The sequence below is a fragment of the Nyctereutes procyonoides genome, unplaced genomic scaffold (genome assembly GCF_905146905.1).
Source record: "Nyctereutes procyonoides isolate TBG_1078 unplaced genomic scaffold, NYPRO_anot_genome, whole genome shotgun sequence".
NCBI classification, from domain to species: Eukaryota; Metazoa; Chordata; class Mammalia; order Carnivora; family Canidae; genus Nyctereutes; species Nyctereutes procyonoides.
The window spans coordinates 49215177-49227844 of NW_026575049.1; the positions used below are offsets into that span (position 1 = coordinate 49215177).

Consider the following 12668-nt stretch of genomic DNA (forward strand, 5'->3'; position numbering starts at 1 on the left):
GGGATAGGGGAGTACCTTGTGGGTGCCACCTGTCTCCGCTGTCCCAGGGGTCTCAGCACCCCTCCTAGGGAGACACAACAGTTAGAGGCCCTCGGAAGGCCCCACTCTGCACTGAGCTGGGCTCCGTGTGTTCTCTCAGCCCCGTCCCTCTCTCGCTCCCTGAAGAAGTTCCCTCACCTGCCCACTTCACTCTTATCACTCGGTGGTCCTTGCTGATTCTCTCTCTCTCTTTTCTTTTCTTTTTTCTTCTTTCTTTCTTTCTTTCTTTCTTTCTTTCTTTCTTTCTTTCTTTCTTTCTTTTGTGTGTGTGTCTACTGTGGACTTATTAACTCTTCAACATTTAAAACACACTTGACATTATTGCAGTTTGTCAGTTTTCAGTTCTTTGACTATAAAATGCAAGGTCAGGTTGGCTAGGATTGGAGGGTGGATGCGTGCTGTGCTCACGTCAAGGTTTCTCTGCGGGTAGAACTGGGAGACCATTCCATCTCCTTACTCAGGCGCTGGTTAAGTTGGGTGTCACCCCGGGGAGGGACCCTGAGTGGGTTCTCTTGGACATTGCCATGTCCTCAGGGTAGCACGTATGCTACCCTTTTGGCCACCACTGCCCACGCTGCCTCATGACACTGAAGACAGAGCTCCAGGCCCCGGTGAAATGAAGCAAAAGCGTTTAAGACCGTCTGGGCCACAGAACACCCATTCTCCCGCTGCAGTGCTCCCTGTCACACGCGCCAACCCTGACGTGATCTGGGGTGGAGCACAGGACTGCTGCAGTGCCTTTAATAGACCTGCTTCACCGAAGGGAAACCGTGCCCTGACCTTGGCACATAGAAGCGGGGAAATTGATTGGTACGTCTGGAACTAGAGAAAACTGCTGATGCCCTCTGGGTGGAAGCGGTGCGCTCTTCTCCAGAGCATTTAGGGAACCCTGATGGCTCTGATGGCACAGCCACTGCAGGAAGGGCTTCTTTAAGACTGGGGACGGAAGGGGTGTGGCTCCGCTCGTCCCCCTACTGAGACCTGAACCTTGGGGTGCAATCCTTTTACCCCCACTTGTCGCTCAGCCTTCCTTTTTTTTTTTTTCCATCTGCAGTTTGCACTTGTGTGGTTCACAAGCGATGCCATGAGCTCATAATTACGAAGTGTGCTGGATTAAAGAAACAGGAAACTCCCGATGAGGTAAATATTTATAACATTGAACTTCTGGGCTTTCTTCACCGCCACTCCCACCCTCCCCTGCCTCCTCCGGGGTTCCGAAGCAGCTCCTTATCACTCTGAGATCCCCTCGCTTTCTTCCTTGAGTTGATCAGGGTTAAGGGAGTTGTCCGCAGCCTTCCAGCGTGAGGCTCAGTCGACAGAAAGAGTGGGGCTCGGGGTCCGTTTCGTGTCTGTGGATATTATGCCAAGTGCGGTGCAATCCCAGATCCCCAAAGCCTGCGAGGAAAATGTGAATTGTCTTATGTCATTCATTATCTCATTGGAACAGTGAAGTGGCAACTGACATGTAAGTGGCTCCCTGCCGCTCATAAACATCGAGAGAGACACAACACACAAGCGGGAGCCTTATCTTTATGAGGTGAGGGGGGAACAGAGAGGAATTAGCAAACCCCAGAAACACTTAGGAGACGGGAATAACTAGAGTAATAATACCAGCTGACGTTCATGGAGTACGTACCGTGTGCCCATGTAAGTTCTTCAACGCATAGTATTTAATCTCCTAGCAGCCCGAACGAGATGATATGTAGTTATCATCTTCATTTCACAACACAGAGAGCGGAAGCACAGAGAGGTGGCGTTAGCTTGCCCCGGGTCACACAGCTAGTATGGGGAAGGGGAAGAGCCACGTTCAAACCTAGGTGGTCTGTTCCACAGCGTCTGAGCCCTTGACCGCTGGACTTCATCGTCTCGTATTCTTACAACCTAGTATCAGATTGGCTGCTAGGGAAGTCGTTAGGGGTAAGGAAGGGAGACAGTTTAACAGCGAAGGTGGGTTTCTCCTGACTGAGCGATGGGGAGGAGAGTGTGAGTGTGGGCGTTATCTGTGTTCACAGCAGTGGGTTTCCGAGGCCTGCTTTTAATTCTCGGTGAAATAAATAAGTACTGCATGATCATAGGGCATTAGAATTGGGGGGTCAGAGAGACGCCAGGTGGGTTGATAATCAGGTGGATTTATAATTTGGCTTCCAAAAGGATTGACTTACAGGACTTCTTTGACTTAAAAATAATTCACCCAAGTGGCATCTTGGCATCTGAAGTATTTCCTATCCTTTATCTCGTTTCACTTTCACACAGTCTCTGGAAAGCAGTGAGGGACACGGCTTGGATGGAACCTTCTACGTCCCTGAGGGGCAGGCGGCCCAGGGCACCAGGGTTGTTTGCAGGGGCTCTGTTGTCACGGTGGACACTGCAGGTGGTCACCACCCAGGCCTCCTGGATCCAGTGCCAGGATCAGGACCCAAGCACGCTGTCAAGCTCGTTACTCTGATGAGTAAACGAGAGGCAGGTGGCTGGCTTGCTGTCCGTCCATTCCTTCCTGTGCGCAGTCCGCTGAGCACTTCCTGTGTGCTGGGTCTTGTGCCACGTCCCGGAGAAACAGGAACACACGATTCCTTCCCTTCAGGATCTCACAGAATTCTTCTACTGGGCCTTCCAGGCTTCTAGAGCTCTCCACATCTCCTTGGAGGGAGAAGTCCCCAACGGGTTTGTGCTGTGCAGGTTAGAGGCTTGGGGTGTGAAATATCTGTGACAGCTGAGTCTGTGACCAGTTCTTTCTGTCTTTCCTGGCCTGTTGGCAGCGAACATAAGTCACCAGCGAGGTGTGTTCTCAAATTTGGCATGTGTCCCAAGGGAGATAAATTGTCAAGGATCAAGAACAAGGCCGTGGGTTTCTCAGCCCTGTGGAGCTCCTGCCTGGCCCGGGGCTCCTAGGGCCCATCTCCTGGAGCATCAGTGCACCCCCACCCCACCCCTGGGTGATGGATGTGCCCTCTGCGAGTCCAGCACTGCTGGGGAGCGCACCCCGAGCTCATTTCTTCCTGTCACTGCCTGCATGTGTGCACACACCTGCACACCCTGAATACATGGGGCCCTAAGCCCCAAGTATCTGATGTCTTCCTACCGTGAGGTGCTTTGGAACTTTTGCAGCAAGAGCGCCCAGCTGCTCTTCTCTCCCTGTTTCCTGCCTGCACGTTGGCCCTGAGGACACACCTGTCCCTGCACTTCCAAGTGTGCTGACCGCAGGAGGCTCTCCTCTGCATCACCTTCCTTCCTTCCTTTTTTTGACCTTCTGGTTCTGTCTTGCTGCTCTTTTCTTCCTTCCCATACTTCTGCGCTGGTTTCACTCACCCCAGTTTCCAGGTCTTCCCAGCAGGGTGGCGTGTGCACATATGTACCGGCGTGCCTGCCGCCCTTTCTGTGATTGTGGCTCTTGCATGTGACCCGTCCTCCTCCCACCATTCTCTGATACCTTCGAGCCCTTGGTGGATCACGCAGCTGTCACCGCCCCTCACTGAACCTCCTAGTTCCTGGACACTTCCCCACCTCTTCACCTTTGTCTGTCGCCCGCATGCCTCTGAGGTTCTTCCTGGGACCCACGAGTCTGCTCTCAGTGTAGGCCCACCATGTCTTCATCATTTGCAGGAGAAAAGTGGGTGCAGTGATCTGCACCCTTCAGGAAGAGCCGGCAGATGTAGACGTGATGTGACCACATTCACGAATACATCTGCCTCTACTGTAAATCTGGGGAGGCGTGGGCACAGTTGTTGTCAGTAAACCTGGAGATCTTGTACTGGGGCAAGACCCTGAGTGATCGCCCATGCCTCTCAAGCAGGATCAGTGAGATTCTGGCCCAATGGAAGGGTCAGCCTCTCTCTGCCTCACTGTGAAGGCGAGTGACCCTGAGTGCCTGTGCACAGGCATGCCTCATGCCTCTACATTTGGGATCAAGTCCACGTCTACATCTATGTCCATGTCTAGCTTTATCCCCTCCACCTTGCCCCCCACAGGGGCCTTCATTAGCCAGTCCCTGGTGAGCCAAGGATAGATTCTTTGCTGCATGCTCTGCACTCCCTGATTCCCAGATTCAAATGCAAGAGTACTTTCTCCCTGGCCCACGGGGTCTCTGGTGATGGTCTCGCCCGTTTTGAGAGGGACCTGGTTCATGTGTCTGCTCCACTAGAGATGTAGATGGAGAGTGAGTGGCTCTGTGGAGGGCCACAAGAGACCCAGAAAGGTGGGCCAATGCTGACCACCCATCGCTTCTGTGTCTCGTCCACCCCACAGCTCTGTGACATGAGGTGGGATGGGCATGGCATCTTTGTTTGCCAGATAAGGAATCTGAAGCCCCAAGAAGTCAGGAAACTTCCAAGACCTCACAGGTGTTTGGTGGCAGACCCAGGCCTGCAGATCAAACTGCCTGGACTCCTTTTCCCCATCCTCCCACATCCTTCCCCATCCTTCTTACGCCTTCTCTTTACTCTTTTTAAATAATCCATAAATGGCAACACTGCTGGTAGAAGCCCTGGGCTCTGAATTCACACTCGTGGGCATCGAAGCCTGCCTCTGTTACTTATTAGCCTACAGGCAAGCTTCTTTCTCTCATTGTGCCTTAATGTCCCCATCTGTAAACTCAGGCTAACGATGGCACCTACCACACGGGGTGCTGGTAAGGTTTAACTGTGATGATGATGATGATGACACCTGACTTGTGGGCAGTACCTATACCTTCATGTCCTTAGTGGTCACTGCTCTGTATTAGCAGTCTTCACCACAATTATTGCTTGTCCCAACTGACAGCCTACAGTTTCCACAGCTGTGCTGGGTTTTCAGGGCATTTATAGAATCTGTCCACCATCAAGCTGCTGGAAGACAGCCTAGGTGCGGCCTCCATGCACAAAGAAGCATTGAAAAACCCACAGTGATACCTCACTAACAGCCAGAACATGAGGTGCAGATTGAGCGCCGTGTGCCATGAGAGTGTGAATGAAGCCCACAGCCCCAGAGTGATGCTGCCCAGGGGAGCAGGGCCTGGCCTCTCAAGGTCCAATAGTGAGACGGAGAATGAGTTATAAGGGCATCAGGCCCCAAGGCCCTGGGAGGGTCTCTGCACCTTGCTTCTCAGGGCAGCTTTCAGAGCCAGGCTCTGACCTGCCACCTTCAGTGGCCATGTCTTCTGGGTGTGAACGAGCTTTCCAGTGACCCTGTGTTTTGCCATCCCTGCAGGTGGGCTCCCAGCGGTTCAGCGTCAACATGCCTCACAAGTTTGGTATTCACAACTACAAGGTCCCCACCTTCTGCGACCACTGTGGGTCCTTGCTCTGGGGCCTCCTACGGCAGGGTTTGCAGTGCAAAGGTAAGAAAGGTGCTCTGTGCCCTGCCCTAGTTCCCCCCCACCACCACCATACTCTCACATCCCTTTGGTCTCCCCGTAGCCTTTTAAAAAAATTCTTTGTTCTCAGAGCCTCCCAAGTAAATTCCAGGTTTGGCCAGGGGACTGAGCACAAGACCTTGTTACATGCTGCTTAGTCACTCCATGGATTTGTTAAGTAGTCTCTGTGCAGAGAGCGACCAAGGAAACTCCGTAGAGGGAATGCTGAGGAATGTGTGCTTCTCCCATCTTTAAGACCGTGAGGAAGCTGGGAGGCATGAGATGAGTCTATAAAAATGTAGAAATATTTTAAGGAAAAATACATTGTATCAGAAGGGAAGACATATTTCCGGAGTTAGGATCTGAAATGAGTAATGGCTATCTTTCTGTGACAATCTGTGGTTCCGAGCTTATTCTGGAAAGGAGTAAGGTGCTTTCCTAAATGCTAGGATGCTCTTACATCTTATTGATCCCTCACAGGCCCATTACATACTTAGTATTATTCCCATGACCCCGAGGCTCAGAGACCAAGTGACTTGTTCATGTCATGCCGCTTATTAGCAGGAATAAGGTTTGAAACTTGACCCTTGAGTTCTCAAGTTCCTTCTTCTCTTTCCTGCCCATGAATAGCCTTCTGCTCGGATGAGATGGGTAACAGCACATGGTAATATGGGAAGGCAGAAACATGCTGTGGGGGCCTGACTGGAGTGCTTAGATCCATGAGCTGGTCCAGCTGGCATACAGAGTTGGACGTCCACAAACTGTTGGGCCGGAATATTGCATGGCTTTGTACCGAATGTATTATTAATAAATTCCCATTGTGGAAAAATTAGAAAGAGAGATGAAGTATAAAAAAGGAATACTGAGACCGAGAACAGATTGGTCATTGAAGGGATCCCAATGAGAAATTATGACGATTAGGAATAATGTTTGCAGCTGTAGAGGGAATACAGAGAGGAAGAATAACTAAATTGAAGAGTAATCTATTGGATGTGTGACCGCATCCACCTGGGAGGATGGTGACACCATTCGCTGAGAGAGCAAATTCAAGAGGGAATGCAGGTCAGAGGCAAAGATGGTGGAGCTGATTAAGGGCCATGCTAACCGCGAGGTGCCTGTGGGAAATCTACAGGGAGCTGTCCAACTCTTGGGAATTCTCACTGAAATTCTGAGGGAAGTCTACATTGAGTGTTCAGACTTGGGATTTGTCAGTGTAGTGGTTAAAGGTATAGAAGGTAGTAATTGAAGCTGGAAAGTCAGTGTCATCCCCAGAAGTGCCTTGTGTGTGAAGAGAGGATGTAACACCCTGAGATTTGGGGGAGGAAGGTGACTGGCATTCAACGACAAGCCTGCAGAGGCAGTTGAAGAACCTCAGAGGTGGGAGGAGAAGTCTTAAGGAATGGCAGTGTAGAAGTCAAGAGTAAAGAGTATTAAAAAAACATTTAAAGGAAGTGATAAGTGGTGCCAGATGCTTCCAAGAGGCCACTCAAGGTAAGAGGTGGAACATGGGGTTGGATTTAACTATTAGGAGGTCACTAGCGACCTCAGCAGGAGTCATCTTGGTGGGATGGAAGCCTAGGTGTGGAGGCTGAAGCCAGAATGGAAGATGAAGTATCCTCTCAGAATGTTTTCTGTAATGAGGGAAAAGATTATGAAAAAGGAGAAATTAGTGAGCCAAGGGGGAGCAGAGTGGGCCTTGGGGAGAAAGATGGATACCCCTCCTCCCGGCTGGAAGGAAAGCCTGGAGACCAGGCCTGGACACGGATGCATTTCCTATGTTAGGGATGGGAGGTGAGGGGACTAGATGATCCCTTAAGTTCTGAGTCTGTTGAGGTCATTGCAAGGAATTCCCTTGTCTTCTGAACCCGGACATCCCTTTTGAAGTCGAAGTAAGAAGAGGGTGTGGAAGCCATGAGGGGGTGGGGTGGAGGTTAGAAACGGCTGTGCAGGCAACTGAGGGTGTCCTGACTTGGGACAGAAGGAAGTGCTGGCTGTGGACACATCTGCTGTCCCTGGTGAGCTGCCCAGATTTTCAGACCTCCCCGTCCAGTATTCTTGTGCACGACCCTGACACACAAAAAAGCAGGGCCTGCCCGAAATCCTTTTTGACACTAAGTGACATTAAAACAATGGAAGAGGAGGAAATAAATGGATCAGGGCCCAATGAGTGTTGTTAGCAAACATTGATGCACTTGGGAAGGGTTGAGTGGGGCTGCCGGGAAGCACAGAGCCTGCTTTGGATGGGACTCCAATGTCTGGTGTTCAGTAAATATATTAATGATTGATCTGTCTAGGGAGTCTAAATGCAGATAGTGTCATCTCATAAATATTGACATCTTAAGAAAGCAGCCTAGATGCCCAGATGTTGCTGCCAGGACGATGGGGGCCCTGGATGACCCTGGAAGAAGGCAGGGTCCAGGGGTGTGTACTCAGCTGTTTTGGCAGGCAGCACTCTCACGGCTGCTCAAGCAAGAGCGGGGGAGAATGAGGCTACCCGTTCCCAGGAGCCCAGGGCAGTGGGAGGGAGGCAGGCCCACAGACTGCGAGGCCAAGAGTCCCAGCACACGCTCACAGATCTCCTCTCTCCTGTTCGTCTGATATGATGGTGAACTCACCTCCCCTTGCTCCTTTCCTACTCCTGCTACCTACCCCCCACCCCGCCACCCTCAATTAGCAGACTGTTTTTTTAGAGCAGCTATAAGATCTATAGCAAAACTGAGAGAAACGTACGGACATTTTCCATATACCGCCCCACCCCCACGTGCTCACAGCCTCCCCACTGTCAATGAGCCCCCCACCAAGTGGTACGATTGTTACAGCTGCTGAACCTACAGTGGCACGTCATCACCCAGTGTCTTTAGTTTACATTAGGGTTCACTCTTGGTTTTGGACATTCTGTGGGTTTTGACAAACGTATGATGACAGGAATCCACCCTCCTAGTACCCTACAGAATGCTTTCCCTGCCCCAGGTTTGCCGTGTTTCCTTCTCTCTCTCTGTTTTTTTTTTTTAAGATTTATTTATTTATTCATGAGGGGGGGGGGCAGTAACACAGGCAGAGGGAGAAGCAGGCTTTCCGCAGGGAGCCCAATGTGAGACTTGATCCCAGATCCTGGGATCATGACCTGAACCGCAGGCAGCTACCCAACTGCTGAGCCACTCAGGCGTCCCTGAGGTTCTCAACCTCAGGGGTTTGCCACTGCAGACCCCTTACCCTATGGAGAGGGAGATGGTCGCAAGAGGCCAACAGGGGCCCCCTCTTGCCTGGGTTTGAGTCTAGTTCTGCTGCTATGATTACTAAGAAAAAGAAACCAAGAATTAGAGACCTGCCCAGGGTCCTGGAGCATGTTCCTGTGGAGCTGGCACTAAGCCCCCTGACTCTGATTGTGCTCCATGCCCTCTCCTAACTCCAGAAGCCTTTATCAGGTTCCTGCCTTTGCTGGAACATGCCACCTTGATCCCCAAGGTTGGAGCCCTGGTCCCCTTGTCCGTGGCTTCAGCTTTGTTGCCCATCTCACTCCTGGGAATCAAGTCACATACTTTCAATGGAACAGTTTTCTTGAGACCTTGGATCTACAGGAAAGGATCCATGAGACTATCTTGGCAAGTCTAGCTACCTAGACTTGGGGGGAGGGGGGTCAAGGGTTGTGTGTGTACCCCTCTGTCGGCCAGGGATCATCACCCCATTTTACTGGAAGGGTGTGGAGAACTGGAGAGACTGTACAATGTGCACAAGGGTGGATGCAGCCTGGGATGTGTGGGGACCGTCCTATGTCCTCTGTGCTGCCGCCTCCCTGCCCATGGCCTGGAGGCACCGGACCCTGGGAGGATGCTCACAGATAGTCGTTGGGTAACCCAGCTCTAAGTCAGGGGTAGAAAAACACTGGTGCCAAGTGAACAGACAAAATACTTCATTCCTGTCTTTTTTTCTTAGGATTAAGGTGCCCACAGAGTCAGAGTCTCTCTCCAGACTCATTTGTAGGTCTGCCTGAGCACCCCAACCACTGTTAGACCAGAAACTGGCTTCAAACACCCAGATACCAGCATCCATCACTAAGCCCTTGAGGCATTTGAATCATTTCCGTTCTTCACTTCACTTTAACCACACCACTTCCTCACCGGACCTCACCTGCACCGTGAACCTCTCCAGGCCCTTGTGTTACCTGTGTTTTATTTTTCTCTTGACACATGAAGTCAGTCTCCCTGGAGGGAAAGATACCCAAGGCCTTAGGATTTTTGTTTTCTTCTCTAATGAAAGTGAGCGGTTCTCACTCAACTTCTAGCCCACCCCCTACTTCTCTTCCACCCATGATCTCACACTCCCATCTCCAGCACAGCTGCCCTAAAGTCATCTGCACCGAGGCACAAGTTAGCAGAAGGCCAGATCTGTCTATGCAGCTCACAGCATGAACTATAGGGACTTGAGGAAACTCTGCTTTCTTTCTCATGCCTATGTGATGGGGCGGGGGAAGGGGGGAGGCGCAGCCTGCGCCTACCTCTCTGCTCTGATTGCAGCCAGGAATGAAGGCACACTGGAGAAAGGTCTGGCCTAGAGGTTCCCAAAGAGTCCTCTCCCCGGCCCCCTGCCTTTCTTTGAGATCCCATCTTAATAACTGCTGTGATCTGAGGCTGCTTTCCTGGTCTAGGGGATGAGGAATGTGTCCTTTCGTTTGAGGACCAACGACTTAGGGAGCTGTGGCCCATCGGGGTCACAGACTAAGAGTCTGGGAAGCTGTTCTGGTCTTGGTTCCATTATTGCCTGACTGAACAGTTGCAGGGAGGTCACTCTGGCTTGGTGACCTGGGCTTGCTTCTAATCTCAGCTGCCCTTCTGTCTTCTGAGGACTATAATGAAATAATGAACTGAGTGATCTTAGTTGCATACTGTGTGCAGTGGCTGTGGAAAGCCAGGAACGGAAAAGAAAAGAATTTTCTTCCCTTTCTTTACTTCCTTCCTTCTTTCCATCTGTCCTTCCCTCCTCTCTTCCTGCCTTCTCCCTCCTTCCCTCCTTCCCTTTTTCCCTCCCCCCCCTTTTTTTAAGTGTTTTGGACATTTAAAACACACAGAAAAGGATTTTTATTCTCATCACTTCTGAAAATGTTAGTCCTTTATTATTTTTCTAACAACTAGACTCCTTGTAACTTCAAGTTTTGTTTGTATTTTTAGAATGGAAAAAAAAAGGACACTAGTAATATGTAAAGAATTCTTACCCTCAAAGATTCTAGCAAGACTCAAGTATCTCTATATGAAAGATACTAAAATCCTTTATATTTTCTTTCTACTTCCATGCCTAGACTTAACTGCTATGGGTCCTTCCATGGTAATTGTGTGTATGTTTGCTGCATGGATACCTAAACTCGCTTGCTTGCTCACTCACTCAGTATTAGGTATCTATTTCTGCATTACAAATTATCTCAAAACCTGGTGCCTTGAAACAACCAGGGATATCTCAGGGTCTGTCTCTAAATGCAACTCAGCTGAGTGCTTCTTGCTTGGGGTCTCTCAAGAGCTTGTAGACAGACTGACATCTGGGACTCTGGTCTCATCTGAAGGCTCAACTGGAAGAGCATTCCTTCCAGTCTTGCTCATGAGGCTGTTGGAGCCCCAGGTCCTGACTGGCTGTTGGCCAGGCTGGACACGTCAGTTGTTTGCCACATGAGCATCTGTGTAGGGCAGCTCACAGCATGGCAGCTGGCTTCCTTCAGCACAAGCAAGCAAGAAAGTGAGAGAGGATGCCCAAAACAGAAGCCACAGTCTTTTGTATCCTAATGTCAAAAATGACATCCTTTTTTTATTTTTACCTTTTTTTTTTAAATGACATCCTATCACTTTTGACATTGTCTGCTCATGAGAACAGATAACTACATCTGGCACACAATTGGAAGGAATGACATGAAGGCATGGATGTCAGGAAGTGGAGATCATTGGGAGCCACCTTAGAAGCTAACTGTGCTCCCCTCACATACACTCATGCACCCCTACAAACATACACACTCGATCACCTTCTCTGTGAGGGCTATTCTGACTACCCTTTTAAAAACTGAAGCTCTCACCTCTTACCTTGCATCACCTTCCTCTGCTTGCTTTTTCTTTATGAAACTGACCATCATCTAATAATATTGTAAATTACTTATTTATAAGTAATATATTTCCACCCTTCAGAATATAAGGATCCATGAGGATCCATGAGGGTTTTTTCCATCCATATTGCTGTTTCCCCAGCATCTGCAACAGTGCTTGACACATTGACAATAAATATTTTTATTTAAATCCTTTATGCATCGTTATGTAATTTGCTTCCCCCCCCATATGTCTTAGGGTATTTCCAAGTCACTATATTAAGTCTACTTTATTCTTTTTAATGGCTGCCTAATATTCCATATTATGAACATTCCATACATCATTACAACATTGCCCTCTTGATGGACACTTGTTTCTGCATCCTCACTATTTCATGCTGCTGCAAATATCCTCATACATGTATCTTCATGTGTCTGTATGAATAGTTATGGAAGAAGGCCCCTAGAAGTCCTGCAATAACTTTAAGCCCTGGTCTTTTTGTGGTTGGATCATATAAGGAGTTAATCACATAAGGGGACTTTTGTTTATTTGTTTCTTTTTAAATGATTTTTTTTAAAAGATTTATTTATTTATTTATTCATGATAGACACAGAGATTGAGAGAGAGGCAGAGACACAGGAGGAGGGAGAAGCAGGCTCCATGCCAGGAGCCCGACGTGGGACTCGATCCCGGGACTCCAGGATCGCGCCCTGGGCCAAAGGCAGGCGCTAAACCACTGAGCCACCCAGAGATCCCTATTTGTTTGTTTTTAAATGAAGTTGCATTAACTATTTTCCCTTTTGCCTTGGCACTAAATTTTACATGATTGGAAAATGCTTTTGCAGGGAGTTTAGGATTTCAGACACCTCCTACCTACTGGGGTCTGGCCTGATAGTTACCATCATGCTGCCTACGTTCGGATACTGTCCTCAGAGTTAGTGTTCATTTAAAAGCATGGCACCCTGCTTTGTGCAAGGCATCATGGAGAACTTGGAGATAGAGCATTACTGTAGCTTTCTAGGAACTTCCACTTTACTTGGGTAGTAAACATTAACAAGTTGAATAATAGACTTAGTCAAACAGCCAGTCAAAAATAAGTGGGAGCAATTCATGGGCAAGAGAGGCCGTCAGGACAGGCTTTGGGGAGAGATGGTGCTCCAGCTACATCATGAGGGAAGAACAAGACGTGAAGACCTTGGAGGCAAAAGGGAAGACATTTTAAGTAGACGACCAGTTGTAAGTTG

At 49.3% G+C, this 12668-nt stretch overlaps 1 protein-coding gene across 2 annotated transcripts in view; it reads left to right on the top strand.

The window, feature by feature from the left end:
• Positions 1 to 12668, top strand: part of PRKCE (protein kinase C epsilon) — a 560172-nt gene that overhangs the window by 309954 nt on the left and 237550 nt on the right. For both annotated transcript variants that reach the window (XM_055328672.1, XM_055328671.1), the window contains exons 5-6: positions 1094 to 1179; positions 5221 to 5350. In XM_055328672.1, the coding sequence (XP_055184647.1) occupies positions 1094 to 1179; positions 5221 to 5350 (216 nt within the window). The remainder of the gene's footprint in view (positions 1 to 1093; positions 1180 to 5220; positions 5351 to 12668) is intronic.